This window comes from Scaptodrosophila lebanonensis, unplaced genomic scaffold, assembly GCF_003285725.1.
Source record: "Scaptodrosophila lebanonensis strain 11010-0011.00,11010-0021.00 unplaced genomic scaffold, SlebRS2 tig00000043-arrow-pilon, whole genome shotgun sequence".
NCBI lineage: Eukaryota > Metazoa > Arthropoda > Insecta > Diptera > Drosophilidae > Scaptodrosophila > Scaptodrosophila lebanonensis.
Window position 1 is genome coordinate 5772869 of NW_022060545.1, and position 27193 is coordinate 5800061.

Below are 27193 nucleotides of genomic sequence, written 5' to 3' on the forward strand. Positions count from 1 at the left end.
TTGTTATTATTTTTAAATCTTGTTCCTCTTCTTGATTTGTTTTCATCTTTAATCATAATTGTAATTATAATAATAATCATAATGATAATTAATAATCACTACTACTTGGCTACGTAAATAATTACACATTTCTTTACAGTACAGTACAGTACAGTCCTACTATAGTGAATCAAGCGCGATTAATTAATTCAAGCAACGAAATTGTTGTTGTTGTGATCAGACATTGAATTGAAAGTAGTATAGTAGTAGAATGGTACAAAAGAATTATTCAGTGGTACTATTTACAAAAATTGCCTGGCAATTCACAAGTATATAGCATTTGTATATAATAAAATACATACAAATATATCGGTATATGTATATATATACTATATATTCATATATAAAATACGTATGTATGTATGTATGTATGTATATGTGCCTCTCAATTCATCTGCTTGACTTAACATAATGTTGCAAGTATTTCTTATTGTACAGGCTAAGTGGTTTCATTATTTCATATATCTATGTATGTATGCATGTATGTGGGTGTGTCTGTGTGTGCGTGTGTGTGTGTGTGTGTGTGAAAATCATCGCTCAATTCGCAATTAGAAGCAAAATTATCAATTGGTTCTGTTCAGTGTTCAACGAAATTTAAATAAGGCAACTTGAATTTAATTATGATGTAAGTATATAGTATGATGTCTATATGCATGTACTTGTATGTGTGTGTGTGTGTGTGAATGAGTGTATATGATGTACATACACTCTATGTGTACGTCTTATTTGAGTGAGTGCAGCTGCAACTGCGGCTCAAATCAACGTCCAAATGTAAATGCACATCTCCATTTGAATAGTTTCGCTTTTTATTTTGTTTTGTTTCTAAAAACACATGCCACATGCCATTTTTGTTGTTCACGCTTAAAACACGTGACACAACAAATACAACAACAACAACACTCAAAATTCATCAATTCACTCTCTCTCTCTCTCTCTTTAATACAATAAAATATTTATCAAAAATAATATGCAGTTTATCAATTTCTTCAATTTCAATTGGCTGCCAATAATTTGTGAGATCTTTTTCATTATCTTTTCCTTTTTTTCCGTTTTTTTGTTTTATGATTTTTTGTTTGGAGTTTTTTTTTTTGATGGCGCGAAATAAATTTTATTTAAGATTTTGTTTTCGAATTTTGAATTGGCTTTTTTTGAGTGGCCCGGGCGCCTGCCTCTATATATGTACAACTACTTGTAGTATAATACCGTTATGTGTGTTTGTGCGGTCTGTACGAATGTGTGGTTGTGTGTGTGTGTGTGTGTGTGTGATCTGTCCAGTGTCCGTGAGTTGGGGTCCAACTTAGACTGCTTAGATGCGACGCTTAAAATTAAAGTTACATAATTATTGCACTTGATTTCCGTTTCAGAAGAGCTCTCAGTGTGGTTTGTGGCTTGGGCTCTACGTGCACTCGATGATCATGGGCTGGTTGGAGGATTCGATGACCGAGGGTCGGCTCTCCTGGGCCTGCACATGTGTGGGGGCATGCATGTAGGGGGACTCCGATCCTGGCAGCGTCTGCTTCAGTGACTTGAGATTGGAGGGTGCCTGTTGTTGTTGTTGCTGCTGCTGCTGCTGCTGTTGTTGCAACAAATGTGGTGGCGGTGGTGGCAACTGGTTGGCTGTAGTTAGCAGCAATGGCGTGGCTGGCACGCCATGCTGTTGCAGCAACATGTGTGGCGGTGGACCCTGCGGATGCTGGTGCTGTGCTGGCCCTGCTCCTGGCGGTGGTGGCGGTGGTGCATGATGCATATGTAGTGGCTGCGGACCACCACCACCCCCCACACCCTGTGTGTGCGAGCCCAGCGGAATGAGACGTGGCGGTGATTGTGCACCACCGCCGCCCATGTGACGCAGACTTGGATGCATATGCTGCTGCAGTTGCTCAAAGGCCTCACGCGAATCTGGCTCGGGCAGATCTTTGTCTGGGGAAGGGAAAATATAGCAATGTATTTTATGACGATGGGGGTAAGTCCAGCTGAGACTCACCCAAGCACTCGGACGTGGCTGCCGCCGCCATTGCCAGCTCCTCCTCCAGATTGTTCGGCTTACAGCTGGTCGTCTTCCAGTGCGTGCGCAAGCCAGAGGCGCTGATATACTTTTTGTCACAGCCCTGGCACACATACGGCCGATCATTGGTGTGCAGGCGCTTGTGCAGCTTCAGATGCACGAACTGCGTGAACTTTTGCGGACAGAGATCGCAAGCGTATGGCTTCTGGCCGCTGTGCAAGCGCAGATGCGTTTTCAGATTGGACGTGGAGGAGAAACGTTTCTTGCAGATATCGCACTGGTGCGGCTTCTCTCCCGTGTGCACCAGATGGTGTTTCTGCAGATGCGCCAGCTGCGTGAAGCTCTTCGTGCAGACGTTGCACTTGAACGGACGCTCGCCCGAGTGCGTGCGCAAATGAACCTTCAGGTTGCTCAGCTGGCCGAAGGTCTTACAGCACACATTGCACTCGTAGTGCATCTTCCCATCCTTCTTCTTCAGGGGATACGGCAGCGAACGGTAGCCGCGTGAGGCCAGCGAATTCGGACTGAGGGGACTGCCGCTCCTTGGACAGGAATTGCCATCTGGGCTGAGGCTGCTGGGCGGCGAGATGCGTAGTGGAGAGAGACGCTGCAGTGGTGTGAGTGGTTGCATCAGTGGGTGGTTCAGCACTTGCGTGCTGCTCTGCAGCAGATGCAGATTTGAAGTCGAACCACCACTCGACGCGTTCGACTGGCGATCGAAGGGCGAGTGGGAGCTGTGGGGCGGCGAATGAAAGGTGGAGGTGGCTGCATGCAAGACCTGTGCACCACCGCCTCCACCACTGGAGTAGGGTGAGTAGCCAGCATAAGTGGGCGAGGGTGAGTGGGGACCACCATCACTGCCCATATACGCGACATGGGCGCGTGAGGGCGAGAATATGACATTGTGGTGATGATGTGAGGGCGGTGGTGGTGAGCATTCGCCTTTGATGAGACCACGGCTGGCAGCCAAACTCAGTTCCGGCTCGTTGACACCGGCCACAAGCTCCTGCGACTGTCCCAGATTGGAGCTAGAGTCAGGACTGACAGCATTTCCGTATCGCTGAGATTTCTTGTACGAGTACGCCATCTCTGTTGGCGATGTAGGTGGTGGTGTAGCCGCATTGGCCTGCCTACAGGCATTAGCCGCTGCCGCAGCAGCTTCAAGTCGATGCTGACTGGTCAGTATGGTCTCCAGGATGCTGGACGAGGGCTGGGGGAAGCGCACATAGGCCATGGCATGATTGCTTTGATTGGTGGGTGGCGCTCCCAACTCCGCCTCATAGTAGGGCTTGCTCAGCGGCACAATGGTGCGGGTTTGGCCTCCCGCCTGGTGCTCCAACACAATCACAGTGCTGGACGCTGGCTGTGTTGTTGTGGTTGCCGCCTGCAGTGGCACCGCCGCTTCCAGGTGCTCTTCTCCGAGGCTTGTGGTGGTAGTTGGCGGACAGGCAGACTCCTCAACTGCTGTGTGCATCTCACGCAGTTCCTCCTCCTCCATGGCTGAGGTGGCACCATGTCCCAGCACCAGCTGTTCCTCTACCACCGTCTCCTTGATGGGCTCTGTCTTCACGCAGCTCTTGTTCTTGAACTCGTACTTAAGCGGCATTTTCACCTTAAACTTGCGATACTCATTCTTATCGCTCTCCACGCTCGTTACAACAACGGCTGGGGCAGCTGCGGGGGGAGTGCTGCTGGGCTTCTGCGCCTGCGCAATGACCGTCTCCTTGGGAGCAATCGCCTTCTTCGAACAGTCGAGCACATAATTGTGCTCGCTTTCGCTATCGCTTGAGTCCTCTGGCGGGGTCAAGACATCCTCCTGGCACTCGTTGCTGTGGTAACCCTCATCGGAACGCACCGAGCGCACGCTGCCGTCCTGCGGCGTCAGCTGATGCTCGTAGTGCGCATCCTTGTTGGAGATGGGCGAACCAGCCGCCTCCTTGCCGCACTCACTGTTCACAGGCGACCGATCCTGGGCCTGGCCCATGATGACCGAAGCATGCTCTTGCTTCAGCTGTAGAACGCTACTCTGGTGCAGTGCCTGATGGCGGCCATGCTGGATGTGCGGGTGATGCGTAGTGCTGGTCGTGCTGGTGGTGGTGGAAACATGCGTGGGTGGACTGCCGCGTCGACAGCACTGAGTGGTACTGGAGGCATTCGGCGCCGTTGCTGCTCCCGCGCTGCCACCCACGACAGGCAGATGTAACCCCATGACGTACGTGATGTGACTGACAGCCACCTCGGCTGGAATCTCGGGCGCAGGCATGCAGTAACTGGCCTTCTTGTGCGGAGGCAACTCATCGTCCTCATCCTCCTCGGCATCCTGCTTGCAAGCGCCGAAAATAGTACGCTCCGGATCCACATCGTAGCCGAGACGACTGGCAAAATCCTTGCAGTACCAGACCATTAGCTCCTCGTTGGGCAGAATGTCGCGGGTGGTGTAGAAGTAGATGTTCTCCTGGTGCTGGCAGGCAACCAGATTCATCACCGATAGACTGTAGGCGGAGGCCACATAACGCATCCAGTTCGACTGCGAGCGATCAGAGCCATCCAGATAATAGTAGTCATCGTCCTTGAAGATCTGTGAGGTGCGAGAAGAACGAAAGCAAAGGGCTTGGTACTTGACTATGTCTCGCAGATTAAGGAAATAACGGTTAACAATAACAACAACAACAACAGCAGTTACAACAAAGCTACGTGGGGAGAGACAGGCGTGTTTTGTAAATAGTGGAGTGTGCAAGTGGGGGAGAATAGTGGAATAGTGGATGCATTTGAAAAGACAGATGAAAAGTGCCTAAGACTAACAACTTTTCCGCGCTCTTCGATTTCTCAACACGATCGAAGAGTGCAGAGAAGAGCTGCCATTCAATGCCTTCGCCTAGAACTCAGCTCAAAAGTAAATTTGTAGAAAATTAGTATTAAGTTCCAGGGCAGCAATGCCGGAAGATTCTAGACATATACCATGAGAAATAAGTAGATGGTTCGTCTTACAAAGCGGTTGCCTTTTTGTTGTATTTCCAGAATTTTCGATCTCTCACACTTTTACTTTTAAGCTGAGTACTGAGCTCTTAAGTTTAGATATTAAGATTATTTAGGGAAGAGTTAGTAAGTCACAAATAAAACAAAGCATAAAAAGTGGTACCTTAATATTCCCGTAGGTTATGTGGCGTGTTCCCTGCACCTGATTAACGTTCAGATTATGTTCAAAAATGCAAAATTCAATTTTGAATTTCAACGAGAGATTTGTGGTGGTTGTTTGTTGATTGTGTTTTGGGGTTTAGGTTGTAATTATTTTTTATTTTTGGTTTTTTTGAGGGTATTCACATGAAATTAAAAAATTAAGAAAAAGCATTTGTTTAGTAAATCAGTAATCAGTTTGTTTGGTTAATCACATGGGATAGAAATGATGATGCATGATGTGAGGATAATGCTCTGTGGCCCCATTAGCGTAGCGCAATGCAAATTGATAATGCCAGCCCATGAATCAAATATTATATGAGTATACTTGTATGTATATTTAGGTTCGATTGTGATGCTTACCCGCCAAAAATAGCGCGCCTTATTCTTATCATTTGGATAGTTTGAGGTTGGAATGCCTTCGAATGGGCCAAAGCGTGTGCCACGCGGTATGACGCCGCTGCTCCAAACTCCTTCAGTCTGCAAAGAAAGATATTGAAGGTATTAGGGATTTTTATTAGGAGTTTCTCAGGCAGGAGCTCACCTTAACATTTGGCGTTGAGTAGACCATCGATGATTTGAGCGTGAGGCTGCGCGGCAGCGTTTTATCCGCTCGATTTGGCAGTCCACGCTCGCATTGAACGTCCGGCACAAGATACACGGCCAGGCGTTCAAAGTCCTCCTCACGCATGCGTGTCACATCGTAGTCCTGTGTGCCGTCGGGTGAGGCGCTGCGACTGCGCTGTGATCGCTGGGGAGAGGTCGACCGCGGCGGCGGGGGAGGCGGTGCGCAACGACGCGACAACTTGGCGTGTGTGGGTTGGTAGGTGTGTGGATGTTGCTGTTGCTGTTGTTGTTGGTGCTGCAGATGTTGCTGATGATGCAAGTGTTGCTGATGTTGCTGATGCGGTGACAATTGTTGCTGCTGCTGCTGCTGATGCTGATGATGATTGGCAATGGCTGTTGTTTGCTGTTGCTGCTGCTGCTGGTGTTGCTGCTGTTGGTGTTGATGTTGCTGCTGCTGATTGGTCGCTGCCTTCATGTTGACGTAATCGGGGCGCGCTGCTGCCAGCGTAGCTGATTGTTGCCGCACTTGTTGATGATGTTGTCCATGCATTTTTTTACCACAGCTTATTGTTTGCTCTAAGTCCTAAAATTAAGTTGCTTGTTGCTCCACTCTATAATGTTGCTTAGGCTGCTAGTTGTTGGTTTTTCAGTTTTACTTGATCTGCAAAATAGTATAGAAAGAGAGATGCTTTAATAATCAAATTTGCTGTTGTTGTTTTAAAGTTAGGCGCCTTGCACTTCATTTTGTAACTAAGCAGCCCTTCAGCAGCATTGTGCCCGCCCCTGGTCTAGCTTTTAGCAATTGCTGCTATTTATAACTGCGTCAGTGAAACGCACACCCCTACATGCATAAATATTATGGACACTCGCATGCAAAGCTCTCTTCAAGCCAATGCACTCAAACATTGCACTCAAAATTTGTTCTGTATATGTGTGTGTGTGTGTGTGTGTGTTGTGTGTGTGTATTTGTGTTTGTGCAGTGTTGCATTTGCTTGTCGAAAAACGGTTTCAATGGCGTCGCTGTTATCGGCAAAATAGCGGCAAAAAGCGAGCAAGTTCGTGCCGCACTCGGCCCGGCTCTACGAGTATATATCTATGCATGTGTGTGCGTGTGTGTGTGTGTGCGTGTGTTATGTGTTTGTATAGTTCAAGATTGCGGCCTTAATGGAGGTTACGTTCATGTTCATGGCCCCGCCTGCCCATTCATTTCACTCGGAAGGGGGTAAGTAGGGCGTTCGAAATACTGCCATAGGTGCGAGCGAGTGCAAGAACAATCCAAATATGTACGCATATACTGTACAGACACAATTTGAATATATGTGGAACATATTTAATATATATTTTATAGAATGCATTAATCGCAGTCTTAACTTCTTATGCTCACCAGTCATGCCAAAAAAAATTCATTTTATATTGTTGATGTGGGCGTGAAATTAATTAGCTTGTACTTTCGTTATCAACGCGTTTGCATTTGATTAAAAAAATATAACTATTATTGTATAATAATGATAATAACTTTTGTTTCTTCTTCGCAATTTGAATATATATATATATATAAATATGTATATATCTTTTTCTTTTTTTTTGGGCTGCGCTCTCGCACTCTGTATTGCTTTTGTTGGGGCCGCTGCACAAATTACGCATCACTTTCCTTTTCAATAGAGACGATGATTCTCGTTGAATTTTTCATTTTTTTTTTTTTTTTTTTTTTTTTGTTCGCTTCGATAGGTTACGCATACGCCGCGTTTGCCGCCAGCAGCTTTACACGGCGTTTGCTAATCGCGTCACTGCTATGCGCACTTTTTGCATAATTTTTAAATATGTTTGTATAGTTTAAAATTTGTTTTTCCTTTTCCTACTCCTCATGTATATTGACAGGCTTTTGCTTTGCCGCTGCCTCTGGCGGCGACTAAACGAACCGAACAACGAAGACGACAACGACGACAACGACAACAACCGACCGTGCCGCATACTCAAATGCACTGAGTTGGCGGTAGCAGCAACGTTGATTTTTGTCTTCCCGTTGGATTTGTGCAAAATTATTTCACACACAAACACACACACACACGCACACACTCGTATACTCGTAACAAAGTTCTACTAAATAATATGAACGACAAGTGTAAAGCGCTCAAAAACGCAACTATGCGGAAATGTACGAAAACGTTTAGAATAAATGTTTCTCCAACACAGTTAAATGCACAAAAACACACGCACACACATGCAAGGGATTTTCTACTACTGACCCACATAAAGTACCAAAGCTCACTCAGCTGCACCAACACACACGCACACACACACACACACAGCTACCACTGCACTCACGCAGTCACTCACTCGATTGCTCGCTCGCTCGCTGCACTCAGCCGCATGCAAATTCTCACTCAAGTTCGCAATATTCTTGGGGGTTGCGCTTTTGAGTGCTTTCCTCTAGAGATTCGATGACATGCGTTGCCAAAAGCTTATGTCTGCCTTCGAGTTTTTTCGGTTGCATTGCTTCAGCCAATTGTTCGGGTGGTTACTGGGACTGTTGGTGGTATTTTAATGCCACTGCACAATCCGGAATTAATTGTGTTAGGGCCAACAAATAAATAATGGATGACAAGTGTCGGTCGCTGAGAGAAACAAATTGAGTTGACAGAACACAGCCAAATGGCCAAATGTAAAATGCGCAGTTATTGAGATTTGAGTTTGCAAAAACAGGGCTACTGAAAGAGTAGGCAGCGAAGTTGGCCTGCAATTACTGATATACTAAATGTATATCACAGCTAGCCGAAGGTCAAATAATATTCTCCACCGGGTCGGGGCGTTAATTAGATATTATTGTAATTTGATGAGATTACTCCTTCTTAGGCTTTTCTAGCTTATAAGATGCTTTTTATAATTTTTATATATTTTCCTCCTATGTCGACAGTCAATGTTTCTTAACATAAATAAATAGATAACGATAATCATTTAATTGATTACGTCACTTTTAGTTACAATTACAAATTAGATAAAAGGTGGGAAGGAACTTATCATTAAAGCTGCAAAGAACTAACTTAAGTTTACCCCTTTTTTAGGGCATATTTTCGTATTGGAATAAAATAATGCACATGAGAAATTATCACCAAATTCAAAGTGTGTTCAAAATGCTTTTATTTGAACACTTGGCTTAACAATTCTTTACTTTATTTCCCATTTGAATAATTTTATTCAAAAGATCAACTTGTGTCTGAATTTTTAGGTCTTCTGTTCGTATTACATATGTATATATGCGGTTTATATTTATAAGCTTTACAACAAAGTGAAGTTTTGACATGTAAATAGCCCGTAAACTCGTTTAAATGCTGTTCATACTCGTATTTGACACACAATTATGTAAATATTTCGTTTTAAATGCCAGCAAAATTCCTAAAATGAAAGGAACAGAATTAACATACTCTGTAATGGCTAAAATAAGCTTTCAGTTTCGGAATTTGAGTGAAAGGGAAAATTGTAAACATTTAAAATTAAGTGCACCCCCATCCACAGTCGACTTAAAAATTCATAAATAATTCAAATAACTAGCAATCCAGGAATAATAAAGATGTTCTTGGCATAGTCTTACTATACTCTGAAAATTCGAATGCTGTAGAGGAACTCACCTAAGTGTCGTAATGGCCATATGCTTGGCATATACATAGAATACCCGATGTATGCTATAATATTGCGCCAACTTTTTAAGTAAAAACTTCACAAAATTGAACTAGAAACTCTTTTATAGATATGGCAATGTGGATATATGTGTGTACATATATTTATCAGTAAGTACTGTGGGCGATCGAACTGAACGGCTGGCGGTAAATCTGTGAAAAATCTGTGAACTACACGCACGTAGAATGCGAACTGTGAGCGCTGGCAGCATAAATGAGAACTTTCTGCCCAGACGCTAGCGGCGGTGGCAATGGCGGCAACAACACGGATGCAACACACACTCAGATAAATAGTTGTAAGCATACGAGTATGTGCATGTGGGTGTGTGCTGTTGTTGCACTTGCACTTGCAATGCACTTCTGTTTTATACTATTTTTTTTTTTTTTTTTTTTTTTGATGAGTGCGGAAATGTGCGAAAAGAAAATCTTAAATCGAAATCTATTTGGCTAGCCGTTAGATATGTTTCAATATGTGAGTGTGTGTGTCTATGTGCAACAACAGTTGGCGCCGTCAAATATGCAGACATTGCTTACAGATAGACAGACAGACAGAGAGACAGAGAGACAGCGGCAACCACTTTTTATTTTTGGTACTTTCGATTTTTTGCCTTCGCCACAAAAACTTGGCACTGCTGGCAAGCAGAGACAGGAAAGGGTTTATAATCATGCAAATATACTATACTATATAGTATTCTATCGGTTGCTGTGAGGAACTTTCGCTAACAAACGACGCATATATGCCAAATGAAGATTGATAGAACATACAACAGATGCGAATTCTGAGTATAAGGAAGTCGAAATGCATACGAACTGTGAAAAATAAACAACGAAATCTGTATGCCTCTGTGTGTGTGTGTGTGAGTGTGCGTGTGTGTGTCTGACGATAGCGCGCCAAAAAGCTTTGTGCACTATCGCTGCAAAAATGAAAATAAACAGCTGCACACACACACACACACATACTTACAATTATCGCCGCTGCATAGGCATACAAGCGAGAGGAAGAGAGAGAGGGAGAGAGAGAGAGGGAGAGAGAAATTGCACATTAGAAACAAAAAGTAAAAAAGCTTTGCGTTTCTAATCATCGCACAATTGCATTTGAAGGACACACATCGATAACTGAGATGGTGTAATTGAAGGGGTTGTAGAGCGGCGTGTGGGGAGTGGGGAGGTGGTGCGAGGCGTTTGACGGCGGGAGTAAGCGCTTGGGCGAGACATTTGCTAAAAGTGGCGCGGCAAATTAAAAATAAATATCACGAGCATACACACAAGTGTGTGGCTTCTCTCTCTCTGTGTGTGTGTGCTTAATTTAAATGTCTGGCTGCACACAACCACAACACTAATAACAATAACAACAATATGCTAACATTAAAATAAAAAGAGTGCGAGGGGGGGAGAAAACAAAAGCGTTTACAAATTGTCGCGCCCGCCATATTTTAACATTCAACTTGAACGCTGACGACCCACCGACCAAGCCAGCGAGCAATGCCTCCACAGCACCGCCAGCCCACCCCCTTGCCCCCACTTCGCAGCTGAGACGTCTTCGCGTTGACGTCGTCGTTGTTGTTCTCGCTGTCGCAGTCATCGTTGAGTGCATTTGATAAGCTTTAATTTTATTTTTTGCTTTTCCACCACATTGCTCATACGCCACGTTTTCCCATTCCAATTCCCATGCCCAGTTAGCTGCAATACGTTTCATTTCGTTTGGATTGCAGCTACAATATTTCTAATATGACTTTTGAATTTTATATTATTGTTTTAGACTCACTCACAATAAATTATAAAATTAATTCAAACACAGTGATCAAAGGTTTGGCTTCTAATTTTTGAATTTTAATTTCTTCTATTTGGAGCCATTGCCTGCAATTAATGGCTGAAAAAGTACTAAAACTTTATATTAAATTTCTATTTCAAAATATGAATAAATTAATAATAAATTAGTAAAGCTGTTTAAGAATATCTTTAGACTCGCTCTGTAAATTTTCCAGCCAACTGAAGGTCTGGTTCAATTTTTGCAGTATATGTGTCTTCTGACTAACTTCTTTACTCCATTTCGCCTTGATATAAACAATACTATACGTGCCACAGCTATACTATTTAAGTGAACAATTCAGAATGTGGTCATAAATATTTCTATTCTAAATATTCAACGCTTAATATACTCAGGAAATGTATTCAACACAGAGATGTACTCAACAGTTTCTTCTTTTCCTTCAAAAATATCTGTCGAAATATTATTATAAAAATAATTTTTTTTTTTACTTTAAGATCGATTTAATATCGCTTAAACATTCTCATTTCCCATCTTAATAATCCTTTGTGACTAAGTCAAATGCTTTTCATCATTTCACTCTGCTTTTTCTTTGAGTGCAGTCGCCTCGATCTTTATCAAATTGCAATAGGGAAGCGTTCGGTCGCTTGCTAGTTTATTAGCTTGTTGTAGAACTGTTGTACAACAACTACCAGTCAGCATTTCAAGGACAAGTGCGCGATTGTGCACAGTAGAGGGCACTAAACGAACTGCACAGATAGGCATGCATATACAAATGCACCCAGTATGTATATAACTGATAACTGTTGCACTATCTATGTACTCGTATATTTGAACAAAGACCATAAATTGTTAGTTAACTCTCTCGCTCACTCCCCCGGCAGCCAATTTTATGGCATTAGGGTGGAGTGTTGGGGGCCATCGAGGAAATAAACGCGTATCTCTTCAAGTAGTTTTCATAAATAAACACATTTTGCAATGTAGTCAAGAGTGCTAAATAAATATTTGCTCTTTATATATACACATGCATATATGTATATAAGCTTATAGTGCTATATATACATCACGGAAATCAAAATGAATCAGCATATCAAAGTCGAAAACTAACGGAAGAGTTTGTGTTTAATAAATTATTTAATGATGCTGCAAATGTAAACCACAATTGTTTGCTTTTCCCTATAGAATCAGAAATTTTCCATTTCTCAAGCCACGATTAGTTAGTTATTGTGAATTTTTAATGTTAATCTGGATGAAGAATGATGAAGATAGCGGAAGTCCTTCAGAGCTCGAGTTAGTTGTGCATATGGGATTGACTACCAATAATGATACTGACTTCGTTCTCAAATAGGCTTTGGGAAAAATAGCATACTTATAATCTAATATTAATGACAGATTTTTGCGTTTCAATCATTTATTTATATTTGAATAATTTCATTTATATTCGCTATTAATATTTTAGGTTTATTTAAGCCAAGTAGACTTAACAGCTTCAACTATAGACTTAAAAAGTCATTTTAAAAGCCTTCAAATTAGTCTATATTCTGCTTTGCTCTTTCAATATATGGGTTAGTCATAATAAATAAAGACGGAACTCTTTCTAAATTTGTTGTCTATAGCTGCCATGTAGAAAACAAATCTTGCTCATTAGATTAGAAAGAAACCGCATATAATTATATATATTTGGTGACTCATTTTGTCAAATTTCCAATTTGCAATTCACTTTCGACTTTATGGATGTGCCTATAAGTTTTACTCACAATATATATATATGTATATAACTATTTACTGTACTTATATGCCATGTTCATTTGTACAAAGTGCTGCATAAATTATGATTTTTATTTAATGTGCGCACGCGTTGCGAAAAATTCAAATTACTAGATTTGTAAATCATGCAAACAAAAACGCCGCGAAAATTGCGGGCGTGCACAACCCGGAAATGTAAAATGTGAACAGCGTGAGCAACAACAACAACAATAGTGAAAAAGTAGGTACAGAATAGTTCTAAGTGCTCGTCTACGTATTTATTTTATGTGCATGCAAAACGAAACGAGACGAGCCGAACTAACAAAATAGCGAAAAATGCAACAGAAGGGGACGCTGAAGGCAGCTGATAAAATAAAATTGCTGTAAGTGTGTATGTATGTAGGCGTGTATGTGTGTGTGTATGTGTGTGTGTAATAATTTGCGAGCGCTTTGCGGCGGGCGGGCTGCAACAACGACAGCAGCATCATAACCTTGAGTCACAAGTCGAGAATGTGCATGCGAATAGAATAATGCAAACAAGATATATTGCTGAAAGGCAAACGACTAGGCATATACCCTCACTACTATAGTTTTCAGAAACAAATTGAATCTGTTAACTATTATTGCAGAAATATTTAATTTATAATTTAGTTAATATATAAGAAGTCAAAGAAGAACTTGATGTATAAAGAAGCGATTGATGTAGCTTAATCAACATTTGTTTTTTTTTTACTTTACTTTGACATATTTAAAATCATAAATTGTAACATTTATTTCCATAAATCTACCATTACTGCAAATTTTTAGTTGACTGCGAAAACAGTGCTAGACCCTCCAATTCCCATGATTTACGAGATGAAAGCGTTCAGGCATACAAGTACAAGCCCGATGCCAATCAATAACTACAATATGGACTCTGTAACGCTTCCCTCTCTCTCCCCTATTCTCTCTCTCACTCTCTCTCTCTCTCTCTTTGTCGCAGCAAACAGGGTATGCAAAGCAATGTGACTGCAAACTATGCGTGTATACGAGTGTGTCTGCTGTCGAGTGTGTGTAAATATAACTCATCCGCATGTTTCGTTTGTTCTCTAAATTACCCGCGGAATGTTAGACGATCAACGTTTGCCGCATTATCTAATAAAAAAGAACAACAACGAGCGTATAAACAATTGCAAAAAATGCGATGAAATGAAATTAATACCGTGATTTCAAGGACAGCCCAAGCAAAGCAAAACAGAATGATTAAAAAAAAAGAAAAGAAAAAGAAATGGAATGAATTTGCTATTTATGCTAATTGAAGTAACAGTTCGTTGGCTGGCTGCATGTGTTAAACAACAAACCCAAACCCCTTGGCTAAGCCCAGCCCCAACCCCCAGTCCTTTAACTGACATTTTGTCTCTACACTGGCGTCGTCTGCACACAAGTCGAGCAGTTTGTTAGCAGGTGAAGCACCCCCACGGTTACAGCAACAGCAACAGCACCAACAACCACAACAACAACACAGCTCACATAAAAATATTGCTGCGGTTTCGTTGCACTTTAACCTTGAAATTTTGCTATAGCTGTTGTTGTTGCCGTTGTTGTTTTTGCTATTGTTGTTGCTATTTCTGTTACTGTATAGGGCTGCATGTAGTTGACAGAGACGTCAACGTTGACGTCAGCGTCGGCGTCGGCGCATGTGCAATAATTGCAGCCTGTGAGTGGGGAGTGCGGAGTGGGGAGTGGGGAGTGGGGATTGGGGATTTGCAGAGAGTGACGCTAGAGTTTTTAACCCATTATTGACATTAATATGAAGCCTATAGTAATATATAATGTATGTAGACCTTATTGTTGTTGGATAAAGTAAAAAGTATAAATCAATCAAATATTTGGCTCACCATCAGTTTAAATAAATAAGTTGTTACTCAAGGAATTGTCGAATATCTGCTTGATCATTACAATTTGCATATATTTCACAATTCCTTAGGTAACAACTAATGTGTCTAGACTAATCGGTAAGTTAATATTAATTAATAATTGAGTAGAAACGATTGTGCTAGTTATTTTAGAGAGATTATGTCCGTCTGCATGCAGAAGACATCTTTCCATTCTTCGGTCCAGTATGTTCATATTTATCAGCCGCGCTTTTTCCTACCCTTCCATTTGTTTGCGCACCAATATATGTATATGAGAAATAGCAGCGTGGCTCTTAGTATGCTTGATCTGATATGATCATAACATATTTGTCGATATAGTCCGTTTTATTGAGTAGTTCATGCCCCTTTAAGTCCTTTTCTTTATATCTCTCGTAGTTTAATTTAAATTTAATTTAATCGTTTATCCCTAAATAAGACTAAGCTCATAGTTTAAGTTTTATTTGTATTTTGCTATAAGTTTAATTGAAGTTATTGAATTATTAATAATATTAATATATAATATAAGAAAGAATTCGTTTTTCTATCTGAATTTCTTGCTCTTTGTATTATTTCATGTACACATCTTTGTTTGTTGTAGGTTCCCCATACCATTCATCTACAAGCCATTCTTCAATCCCTCTTTAAAATATTTTTGTAACTATTTTACTTTAAAAATCTGGTTCTTTCCAAAACAATAGGCTTTAAAATTACAATTGTTTAGAACAAAGCTTAGAGGATTTCTGTTAATCTTTATTAAGATTTTCATAAATCATTTAGCATTTGATATTTGATATAAGAACGTGAAGGGGCTACCTTGTTGTTTGACATTAAGGCAAACAGTAGCTCCCCTTGGGGCAGGTAACGCGCCTAAAACCACTGCCTGCTAATTGGCAATACGTCTCGGAGTCTGAGTCTGGATGAGCGTCTGGTCTCGAGAATTGCAAATTCAACTACGCCTCATTGAAAACTGGACAGACTTCGACTTCGACTCCGACTCTGACCGATTGCCTGACTGACTGATTGGATTGGCCGGCCAGTCGTGTATTTGTTTGTGCTGCTTTGTTTAAAACAATTTTCGTTTTTATTTACTTTTTATTGTGCAACAAAATAACAACAAGTGCTAAAAGCGAAAGTAAAATTTGTAAAAATACGAGTAAATTCAGATAAAGTGAAATATTTTTTTTTTTTTTGTTTTGTCGCTTCACTGGCAGCTCATTTGCAATTAAAATGTATATCTGCCTTTCAATTTTAAAGGCAAATCAAACGAATTGCTTATTGCTGTTTTTTTTCTTCTGTTGTTGTTGTATTCACATGCGAGTATTTAGCTTTTGATTTCGTTACTTGGCATGCCCTTGAGCTTGACGACGCGCCACCATTCTAATGAGCCTTTAGGTGCATCAGAGTTTTGCATTTAACGTAGGTCAACTACTCATAAATTAAATGCATTTTGCGTACGTCAAGCAACGAGCCGCAACAATAACTACAAAAACAAAGTACATCTTATCAGTCGCCCTATATGTGTATGAAGGGCGTTACATTTGCATTGCTTTTAGTTTTTAGTTTCGCTTGCGATTTTTTTTCCACTGCATTTTTCTTATCAGCATTAAACGGTTGATTTTTTTTCATTCTATTGCTGCTATTTCTTATTGCGCAGTGAAAGTTTTTTGCTATTTTTGCCATTGTTTACCCTTTGTTGTTGTTAACAAATGCATATATACATAGATACTACATATACAAAGGTGTACATACATACTTATAAGTGACTGCTGATTACTTGGCCGATTGCTCTGCAGTTATGTAAAATGCATTGGAACTTTGTTGTTTAGGCGGGCTAGTTTTTAAGAGTATTGTGTGTTCAATCAATACAAGGGCATATATCTTGCTAAGAATTTTTATCTCAATCCCGTGACATAATCTTACTTGCTAACCAATCGCATTTACAGAACAAAATTGACAGATAAGTCCCTAAACAAAATCTTTTTATTGCTGATATAACAATAAAACAAACTATTTTTAACATTTTTTAGCTGTTCATTGCAGTTAGATAATGCACGTCCCCCCTTAAACAACTACGTCAAGAGTTCAATAATTATTAAGTCTATTTTCTTTTAAGTTCCTTCCTACATGTCTGAGAGTTAAATTATTAACTTTTCGATACAAAATATGAAAACCTACAACAAATAGCACAACAAAGCGCCAAAAAGTATGCAGCAATGTTTTCATTTTTCCTTTATAAATAAACTATACTATTACTATTTTATACAAATAATAAGATAAATTAAATATGTTGTTCTTATATTTAAATATATACATACCAGAGCTAATATTTTTAACAAAAAATGGCTTTTAAGAGTTATTTGAATTCTTTAATCACTAGAGTTTAGTTAGTTTGGAGTGAAAACACAAAATATTTAATTGAATTTTTGCTCAAAAGTTTTTAAAAATTGTTACACCTTCAATAACTTAACAAGTTATTACAATAACTGGTTTTTCAAAGCTTACTATACTATGAATAGGCATTGAATGATTGAGTAATTGTAAATTTTAAATAATGCATTTGTTTCTACATACTTGTTTCCAGTATTTAAGCCAAATTAATTATTTTTGATAAATGTTGAAAACTATTCAGCTGTCACCTTCTCACCTAATGCAATACTTGTTACTAGAAATTTGATTGTTTAAACAATATATTATAGTTTATATGCATACAAGCCCCATCAATTGTTTGTGAGCGTTTTGAGTTATGAACCCACTGCTCATTACATCATCTTCCTTTTAAGGTTAATGCACTCAAGGACTTGCATGTCTGTGTGAATCATTTTGCCTTTTTCGTTAGCCAGTCTGGCTAGACATAGAACAATTTCATTTCACTGCATATCCTCAGATATATACATATTAATAGAATGCCTGCTCTGGCCATCAATTCGAAATTAATCAATAAGAGTCGGAGAGTGCCACCAAACCGCAGTAGACGCAAAAATTGCCAAACGAAAAACCAATTAAAACCCCTAAAAGCAACTACCTAAAAATTCATAAAGCGAGCAGCAGGAAAGCTGTATATAAGTACCACATGTATATAAATATATTTCAGTTGGTAGAGGAATACTGTGTGGCGGATTAAATGGAGAGCTTCCGAATGTAATCCTGTGGGCGACATTACCTTGACGACGACGATGACTCGGAACAATAACAAAAACAAACACGACCTACGACAAAGCGATTGAAAATGCGCATAAATTCGTCGTCGACGCCGCCGTCCCCGAGTTGCAAAAATAAAGTATTGGCCACAGGGAGGGGCGGTTCGCTTGCCAGACCGTGACAGCGCCAAAGGCAGCAGCAGAAGTGTAGGGAATAAAAAAATGAGAAAAAAAGTCAAAGTAAAAGGCTAGACAACAGAAAAGGCGAACGACCCTTTTCAGCATATTCCAAAAGGCAACAGCCTGGCTGGCTGGCTGGCAGGACGTCGGGCGGCAGACAGACGGGCGCAGACACTACAACAACAACAACAACAATAACAACACATAGCCAGCTATGTGGAAGTTGCAGACATCCATGTTGGGGCACACGCCCGTTTATGCTGCCGACGACGTCAGCGTCATCGTCATCGTCATCAGCGATGTTGCTGCTGCAGCTACTACAGCTCATTATCCTTTTCGCTTTTCATACATAAATCGCCAGTGCGGCGTTCAATGAACTCTGACACGTACGGTCGTCGGCTTTTGCCAATGCAGAGAGGCATACACACCCAATACGGAAAGCGAAACACACACAGGACAACGACAGCACAAGCTGCGCTGCCAGCAACGACGCCAGCGACGACGACAACAATGGCCGCAGACGGCATGCAGCAGACGCAGTTGCTGCTGCACGGAGGCACGGATTGGTGGGAAGGAGGGGGGTTGGGGGTGTATTGGAGTGCCATTGCATGTGCAAGGTCCTGCCCATGCTTGCAGTCGCAAAGAGGCAATGGGTTTGGTCTTGACAGTGTGCAGAAAAAGCAGCAACGTCTGCGTCAGCAACAGCGACGGCGATGACAGCGCAGCAGCAGCGGGCAAGGACCTTGCAACGTCTGTGCTGCAACGAGTGCGAGTGCGAATCGTTGTCGTCCCCGACGTCGTTGTCTGCCACACAGCAGCTCGGTGGCGGCGTTGCCGTTGCCCAGGCGCAAAGTTTCACTTTTAATTTTTTCCACCCATTCAGAAAAGCGCTCGGCACTCTCAGACCCTCGTCCGTGCTGCCTGCTGCTGGTCATGCGTGTTGGCAGTCGTGTTAGAGCGAGACAACAATAACTGTGCTATGTTGTTGTTTGTGTCTGGGCAGGATAATGTTGTATGTTGCATGTTGCTGTTGTTGCTGTTGCTGTTGTTGCTGCCGCTGCTTTCATTACTGCCGCCTATGGCTGGCTGCCTTTTTCGAAGGTTGTTGAACTCCGGAGCAGCAGCGTCGTTGCAAACTTTCACAGCAACACACACACACACACACACACGCATACACATGTGAGTGTCATGGGTTTCGAGAAATCATCGTGCGTCAGGACATGGTTGCGCATATATGTATGTATTTTTTTTTTTTGGAATGCGAAATCAAAAGTAAAACTTATGCAAAATGCAAATGTATATAGTTAGTTAGTTAGTTACCTTATTTGTTTTCTATAGCTCTCCTTTAGCTTATTGCACAATATATTTTATAGATTCAGTCTCATTTTCTCATCAACAGTTTAGTTAAACAAGGGGGCGTCTTTTCTACCTCAAGTGTTGGCCAGAACACATTTTAAACGCGATTTAAAAAAACTGATTATCGCAAAAATGTCGCGAAAATAGATTAGATAAAAGTATAATAGTTTACGGCCGTATGAACACATTTCTCGGGGTATCTTTGGATAGCTGACAGCTATATATACACAATACATATGCATATATAAGTATATATATGTATATAGATAGATATAAATGAATAGTTATATGTATATGGCTTAGACTATGTTTTACACATTTAGAGCACAAACACGCACTTAATTTGCATATTTACTTTTTTTTGATTTAATTATAATAACTTTATTAGACTTATGGGAAATTTTGTAACTTTTTTTTTAGAAATCAATTGAACACATTTGTGGCATTATTTCGATTGTTGCAAAAAATGCCCACTTGGACATGACCTGCCTTACGCGCTAACATCCCGAGTTAGGACTAAAGTTACGAACTCTGCCAAGCCAGCGCTGTTCAGGCAACGACGACGACAAACGACAGACGACAGACGACAGACGATCCGAGGACCGACGACCCAACGACTACAGACGATGGCAACCGACCGTGTTTGCAGTGCAGACAGTAAACAAGCGTTGGCCGGCGGGGGGGCGTGGTGGGGGAATGGCAAGCACTTGCACTTGGCATGAACTCACTCTGGTAGTACGAGAGTACGGAGAACAATAACAATAACAACAGAGCAACAGTAGCAGAGCAGCAAGAAGAAGAAAAAAGAAGAATAAACGCCAGCAGGAGGGCGGCGGTTTCTGCAATCTGTAAAGCTCTGGGGTGACTGTTGTTCCTACCACGCCGTTATTGTAGTTGCTTTGGCGTGCAGGGTGCACTGTACACTTAAAGAAATGTTTCAATTCATTTCATTTATCCACAAAAATTGGCTCATCAATTTGTGTGTTTCTATAATAAGTTAACAATAAAGATTTCAGGTTATAAAACCTTATCTACCTAATAGATATAAAGTATATTTGTACAGTTTATGAATGAACGGGCAGTTTCTAGATTGTACCAAAAGCGGAGGAAAAGAAATGAATATCAAATACGAGTAAATAATAATTACAACAAAATAACAATTATTACAATGTTGTGTTACAAGAACTGAAAAAACTAAAAAATATATTTTTTTTAACCTTCAATTGAATATCTTTTATCTTGAAAATGTACTTCTTTTTACTTCTTCTTACTTCTCTTTACTTTTGGTGCCGTGAGTAATCAATCTGCATTAAAGCCTAATTATATTTTATGTTGATTCTGCAATTCTAAGTTAATAAAAGTACGTTTAAAGCCACATTCAGACTAAACATTTGCAAATCCGTTTTCTCATTTTTACGACAAATTCCTACTTTTTCAAAACTACTATTGTCAATCAATTTTTATTAGTCATGACTAACTAAAAACAGTTATATAAGTAAGTATATGTAAGTAAATACTTGTAATGAATAGTTACGATTAGTTACGTCAGTGGATTTAAGATTCTAAAACTGGTTGTGAAGGCATAGTTTGCGTTCAGTTAGTGCCTTTTAATTGCCTCTCCGCTGCGTTATTTTCGCATCTCTTTCTCGGTTAATCGAACAAATATCGTTCTATGCCATCAATCAAAAACAATTTGTTTCATTTCGAATTGAGTCTTAACAAATTAAATTCGGTCGTAAATCGAACTCATCATAAAAACGAAATGGCCAACAACTGGTTCCGTGCTCTTATGACTTTTATAATGGCCAGATTTGATACGCGCTTCTAAGATAGCAAGCTTTGCAGAATCGCATGAAAGTAACCTAAAAAGATTGGCATTCTTGAGAATACATAAAAAACGTTTTATCAACAAAATACAAATAGAAATGGATTCCGTTTTAGCAAGCTGGAAAAAAAATGCTCCCAATTAGTTAATAAACTCAAATACTTTTGCAACGAAAACATATGTCAAAAGTCATTTTTGAAATGAAATGAAAAAATTTTGATTTAATTTTTGCACATTTCTTGCCGTGCATTGCAGCCACGTTAAAGCTCTCAGTATTGCTTAACTATAATTCGTTCTTTCTCTCTGTCTCTCTCTCTGTCTGCATGCATTGCATGCTCTGCTGCAGTTTTGAAGCGTTTGCAGCCACCCAAGCTGTTGTTTAAAAGGGTTGTTTATTTGTTGTTGGCTTTTTGTTTGCTTTTCTTGCCACTCTTGCAAACTGACAGTTGACAATGAACTAGAGCGAAACCGGAAATCGCCATGTTATGCAAAATTGTCGAGCGCTTTAAGCTCAGCTAAAAAGCTAAGCATAACAACAATAGTCTTAAAATGTGATGACTACTTAAAATGTCAGACACGTTTTTCTGATACAACCAAAAACTGTAAAAATTACATTACGTGCCATAAATCACCAAAATCCAAAAACAAGAAGTACAAGTACCGTTAGAGTGTAAGTGCGCTAATAATAAAAAAAAAAATGAAGCAAGCATTAAATGGAAGAGCATTTCGTTAAAAGGCGCGCCTGCTCTTCTGACCCCCAAAGCTAAATCATGACAATAAAACTTACAGCTATTACGTGATTTTGTTTGTATGCGCGGCGTGTAAATGGCCATAATTTTATTGTAGCAACAACAACATTAACAGCAGCAGCAGCAGCAGCAACAATGGCAACAAAACTATTTATTCAAATTAAACAAAAGAAGAACTCCAAAAAAAAGAGCGCACTGTGTTGATCGACACGAAGCTCAGCTTCAATGTCACAGTCAATGCACAACAGCCACGGCAGCAACAATAACAACAACAACAACATGGCAAAGTTTACAGCTAGTTGCAACAATACAGACAGCAACAGCAAGAGTGTCAAGCAACAACAACAACGCCAGCAATAATGATGGCTTGGCATAGAACCTGTCGCCCGCATCTGCAAAGTTCAAAGCGACGGCAACTCTGCGCATGCGCTTGCGCTCTCCACCAGCAATCGGGCCAACAAACGAGGCAACAACAGCAACAAGACAAACAACAACTACAACAGCAATAACAACAAAAGACACAGAAGCCAGTTGCCAAGCGTCGTCGTCGCGCTCCACTCTCTTACTCTCTCCCACTCTATCTCTCTGTCTGCCAGAGTCTATGTGCGTTTGTATGCGTTTATGTGTATGTTGCTTTGGTTATAACGCGCTTGAGTAGGTCGGTCATTGAACTGGCGAACTTGTTTGTGTTGCCGCTGTTGCTGTTGTTGTTGCTTTTTCTGTTTTTTTTTTCTTTTTATTTTTCTTCTTCTGCCTCTTCGACGCCAACGTCTTTCGGTTCATTCTTTTGTATGGTTTGTTTTCAATGCTGCGCACACTTTCTTCCTGGTTCGCATTGAGCGGCTCTCTTAGTTTTTATTTCATTCGATTTGATTTGTTTACAGGTGTCTCTTCAAGATCTTAAGAGAGTCTTGAAATGGTTGCTTTGGCATGACTTGGCATTTACCTGGGAGCCTATCAAGCAAGACAAGTGCATCACTCACTGTGCAAAGGGCATGCCCTCGCAACATAAATGTTGCAGCAACATGCACATTGCTGAGCAATCGAGCAACAATTCAAATTGCTTGCAGCACAGAAAGCAAAAGCCGCTACAAGAACACTAACAAGCCCAAGTAGAAGAGCAAGAGGAAGACGAAGATGGAGATGAAGAAGAAGTCAATAACCTCAGATCCAAAACACATACGAGCCCACAAATACAGGCATGGACCGGCAAAGTAGAGTTGGCTGCTTGGTTGTTGGCAAAGAGTAAGAGTGATTTGATTCCCTTTTCATGACGTGAATACGAAGAGGACGACGACGAGTTGCAGGCATTGGCCTTAGAAAATAAATATATACATATAAAAAAATATAAAAAAAAGTGCAACAGAATTCAGAAACTCGTTGGCCATAACCAAGTGTGGCTGCTGTTGGTGCTGCTCTGGCTGCTGTTGCTGCTGTGGCAGCAACTTGGTGGCAAGAACCTCAACATGCCATGGGCAATGGGCACATGAGCATGGCAACATTTGCCAGTTGAACGCCCTTTTCACGGCAAATGATTCCAGCTCTGCTGCAGTCGGCGTCGGTCAACAACTGCCGCACAACCTGCCCCAACTGGCTGCATTACATCCTCCATGCCTCTCCCCTCACCTCCTTCTCCACCTTCGCTCATTCTGCTCATTCCGCTAAGATTGGCCACTAAATTGCAATGAACTGGTTCTTGGCGTCGTTCAAGCCAGTCAAGCGGCAGATTCACTTTTTGTTGGCGCGCCCTTGCCAAAGCGACTGCAACCGTGGCAGCCGCAGCCGCAGCTACTTCTTCTTCTTCTTCATCTAATGCTAACTTGAAGCCTTTGGGCTATACAGTGCCTGCACCTTGGCCGCATTGGCTGCTCAAATGAAAATGAAAACCGTGGCCAAGCTGACGCGTGCGCGTGCGCCTCTTGGAGCGACGCCGGCAGAGAGAGCGACGACTTGAACTTCTGTTTGCAGCAAGTTCGTTGCCTAAGTCTTTTGTTTTGGCAAAGTGGGCGCGCGCGCGCGCAGCTCGCATTGCGTCTGTTCATTGAACTCGCTGACATAACAACAGCAGAGAGTCAGCCAAATGGCCAGGCCCATTTCTGACTATAGCTGGGGCAGTCAGTGACAGTCAACAGCAACAACAACAACGGCAGCAGCAGAGTGAAGCTGTTGGTTGTCTCATTTAAATTTCTAATGAGTTTATTTGTTTTTGTTTTTTTTTATAATAATAACAAATTCTATGCATTGCATATGCCAATTTAAATCATGCCCAAGCAGGTGGGCCAACAGGGAATTGCGTCTTGGCCAGCTGCTTACAAGCAGCTGTGCAATCTCACGCTCCACTATCTCGAGCGCGAGCGATGACGATGACGACGAGCAACGACCTTGATATTGAAACTGAATTTTGCATTTCAATTCGATTTGATGCGATCAGATCCGATCCGATCCGATTGGACTTGTTCATTCAGCAATTGCTGCGGAAATCGCCGTCGGCGACTTTGTTAACGCTTCGGTTTCATTTCAATTCTGTCTGTTTATACGCAATATTTTATAGCAATGAAGTGTGATTGTTGTCTATACTACAAATGGATATACACTTATGTGTGTTTTTGCGCCGATGGCGACGGCGACGTCAACTGCAGCAGCAGCGGCAGCGCTGCCAACGTTAGCTGCGAGTCATTTAAAGTCAAAGTCAAGGTTTTTCTGCCTTACGTCGCCAATTATTTTTGAGCGTGTGCCGCACGTCTCCCCAACAACTCTATGTTGTGTTTATTGTTGTTGTTGATATTGTTGTTGTTTGCTATTTGTTTAAGCCAAAACTGGTTTGGTTAATTATTTTCTTTTTGCGCTGCTCATTTCGCTTCCATTATTTTTGTTTGTGTTTATTATTAAATTTAACATTTATAATTTTTCTAATACATAGAACGCCTGCTTGCCTGCCTGCCTGCTTGTCTTTATTGTTGCGGAAAATAGTAGCAAGTTGCTTAGTGCCTTTTGAATTTCTCAAAGCTTCAGGTCTATTGTCTTAAGCTCTTGCCAAGCCAAACCATTTTGCTGGTGGCCTGTAATTAATCACCGGCGGCCTCTTGACAGCCCGGCCTCTTAGTGCGCCTTTTTTCCATATTCGATTTTTATTCTTAATTTCGGTTATTTTTTTTATTTTGGGCTTAGAACAAGTTTTGCCTCGCTGGCTTATTATATAACATTATTATTAAGTTAAGGCATAACGCGTGGGTCGTTAGTTTGGCAGAATGTACTCATGTAGAAAGTCTTCACAAAAAACAAAAAAAAAAAAAAAAATAGATAGAAGAGTCTGCCATCATGGTTAAAATTAAACGCACGCATACATATGTACGAGTATTTAGTGAACTATGTATGTGCTGTCAGTCAGTCAATTGCTCCATGCGTCAATGAGTAATTTGTAGAGACCCATAATTTGCGTTTTTTTTACGCCAGTCATCAAAATCATGAATAATGGCTTCTATATAGGAATTGCTTGGGAATTAGTATAGAGTTAGAGGAATAGAACATATATGCATAGAACTATAGTGGCAGCATCACTGCAGATATATGTATGTATATATATAGTAATCAAGTTTAATTATTTGAGCAACAAAAACAACAACAACAAGGTGTCCAAATTGGGCGTTTTGTTTGAGCTTTGTGCGACAAAACAAAAAGTGATATAAAGCTCAGCTTAATGAATCATGTCTACAATATTATTCATATTTGTTCTTTCTTTCTTTCTCAGAATAACATTGTTTAAAGCTTACTTTAAGCAATGTGATGGATAATGTCAGAAATGAAGAAGCGATTGTGCTCACAAATAAAAGGAAGCAGCGTTTAATTTAATAAATGAGACATAAATATTAATAATAACAATGCATCGTATGTTTGTTTTTTTTTTTTAACTTCGAATTGAGAAACTAACTTTGGATGTTATATAATTTTGTCAAGGTTGAGTGCTTTACTCAATTACCAAATCTCCAATTTAATTAATATGTTTCTAAATTACTTCAAGCCAGCTTTAACCATTACACATTCCGACGTCAACACTTCCACCATTAATTGTTTAAGACTCTTGCAATTATCATTAAAAGATTTAAGTGTACAATAGAAAAGCAATAAGTAAGACAAGAGAATGAATGAGGGATAATGTTGAATAGGCTGTTGCATAATTGAAGGTAAGATTATTGTTGCTTCAAATGTGACCAAATTTCGAGAACAGAAATAGAAATGATTTGTATATTCTTATCATCTTATCGTGATTGCAAGTTGCAAAAGAATAACTTTTAAATCCTTCGCTACAACCGTATTAAAGAAGTCCCTAAAACATATATTAGACACATTTGTAAACATATATACTTGTATATATAACGAGAGAGTTCATGTTTTTTGATAGACGCTTGATAATAGTTGCTGGTATAAGAGCTGTTAGAACACTTCCTGGAAGTTAAAAAAGCCCCTAAAGAACCTTTGTTGCTATCTAACCAATTGCCCCTTAAAGTGATGACAACAGTCTACAGTCTATGCATATGAATTAAGACCCATAAGTTACTTGAAAAACTAGTACTTAAGTGTTCAGTTTAGCTAACAACCACAAGCTTGAATTACAACTGCAAAAAGTGCAATAAAAAAATGCTTAAAACAAAGTACAAATAAAAAAAGTAATGCTTACCATTTTCATTGTTTAAATGCATATCCATACTGCGCTCTCTGTTGTTGGTATTGGTGCGGCGGCTGCTGCTACTGTGGCTGCTGATGCTAATTTTAAATCCATTACGTAATAAATCCCCAAGGCCTAAACGCTTTTGTTGTTATTTTTGGGAGTTTCAATTAAATCACAAATCGCCAGTTGGGCGCGTCGTGTGGATTTTGTTTTAATTTTTTAACTCTCAATATATTTTGTTTGCACAATTTTGGGTTTATTTTCTTAATTGATATTTGTTGCTGTTGTTGTTGTTGTTATTGCTTAGAAATGCACGTTTATTAAATTGAACTAATTGCTTAATTATAATTTCAAATTGATTGCATATGGAGAGGCATGTGAATTAAGCTACGATATCATTAAATGCAGTCTT

The 27193-nt window shown here is 40.4% G+C and overlaps 1 protein-coding gene across 1 annotated transcript; it reads right to left on the bottom strand.

The window, feature by feature from the left end:
* Positions 1-97: 97 nt before the first annotated feature.
* Positions 98-26963, bottom strand: LOC115622332. The gene is made up of 6 exons (XM_030516242.1): positions 26791-26963; positions 5763-6446; positions 5582-5698; positions 5184-5222; positions 2024-4622; positions 98-1959 (listed from the first exon to the last, which is right to left on the bottom strand). The coding sequence occupies exons 2-6, from the start codon at positions 6333-6335 to the stop codon at positions 1436-1438; spliced, it is 3852 nt and encodes a 1283-aa protein (XP_030372102.1). The 5' UTR covers positions 6336-6446; positions 26791-26963; the 3' UTR covers positions 98-1435.
* Positions 26964-27193: the final 230 nt, after the last annotated feature.

Coding starts and splice junctions, on each gene's coding strand:
- LOC115622332 (XM_030516242.1), bottom strand. CDS start 6,335: ATGCATGGACAACATCATCAACAAGTGCGGCAACAATCAGCTACGCTG. Junction 5,699..5,762: donor ACTCAACGCCAAATGTTAAG/GTGAGCTCCTGC, acceptor CTTTCTTTGCAG/ACTGAAGGAGTTTGGAGCAG. Junction 1,960..2,023: donor AGCCACGTCCGAGTGCTTGG/GTGAGTCTCAGC, acceptor TCCCTTCCCCAG/ACAAAGATCTGCCCGAGCCA.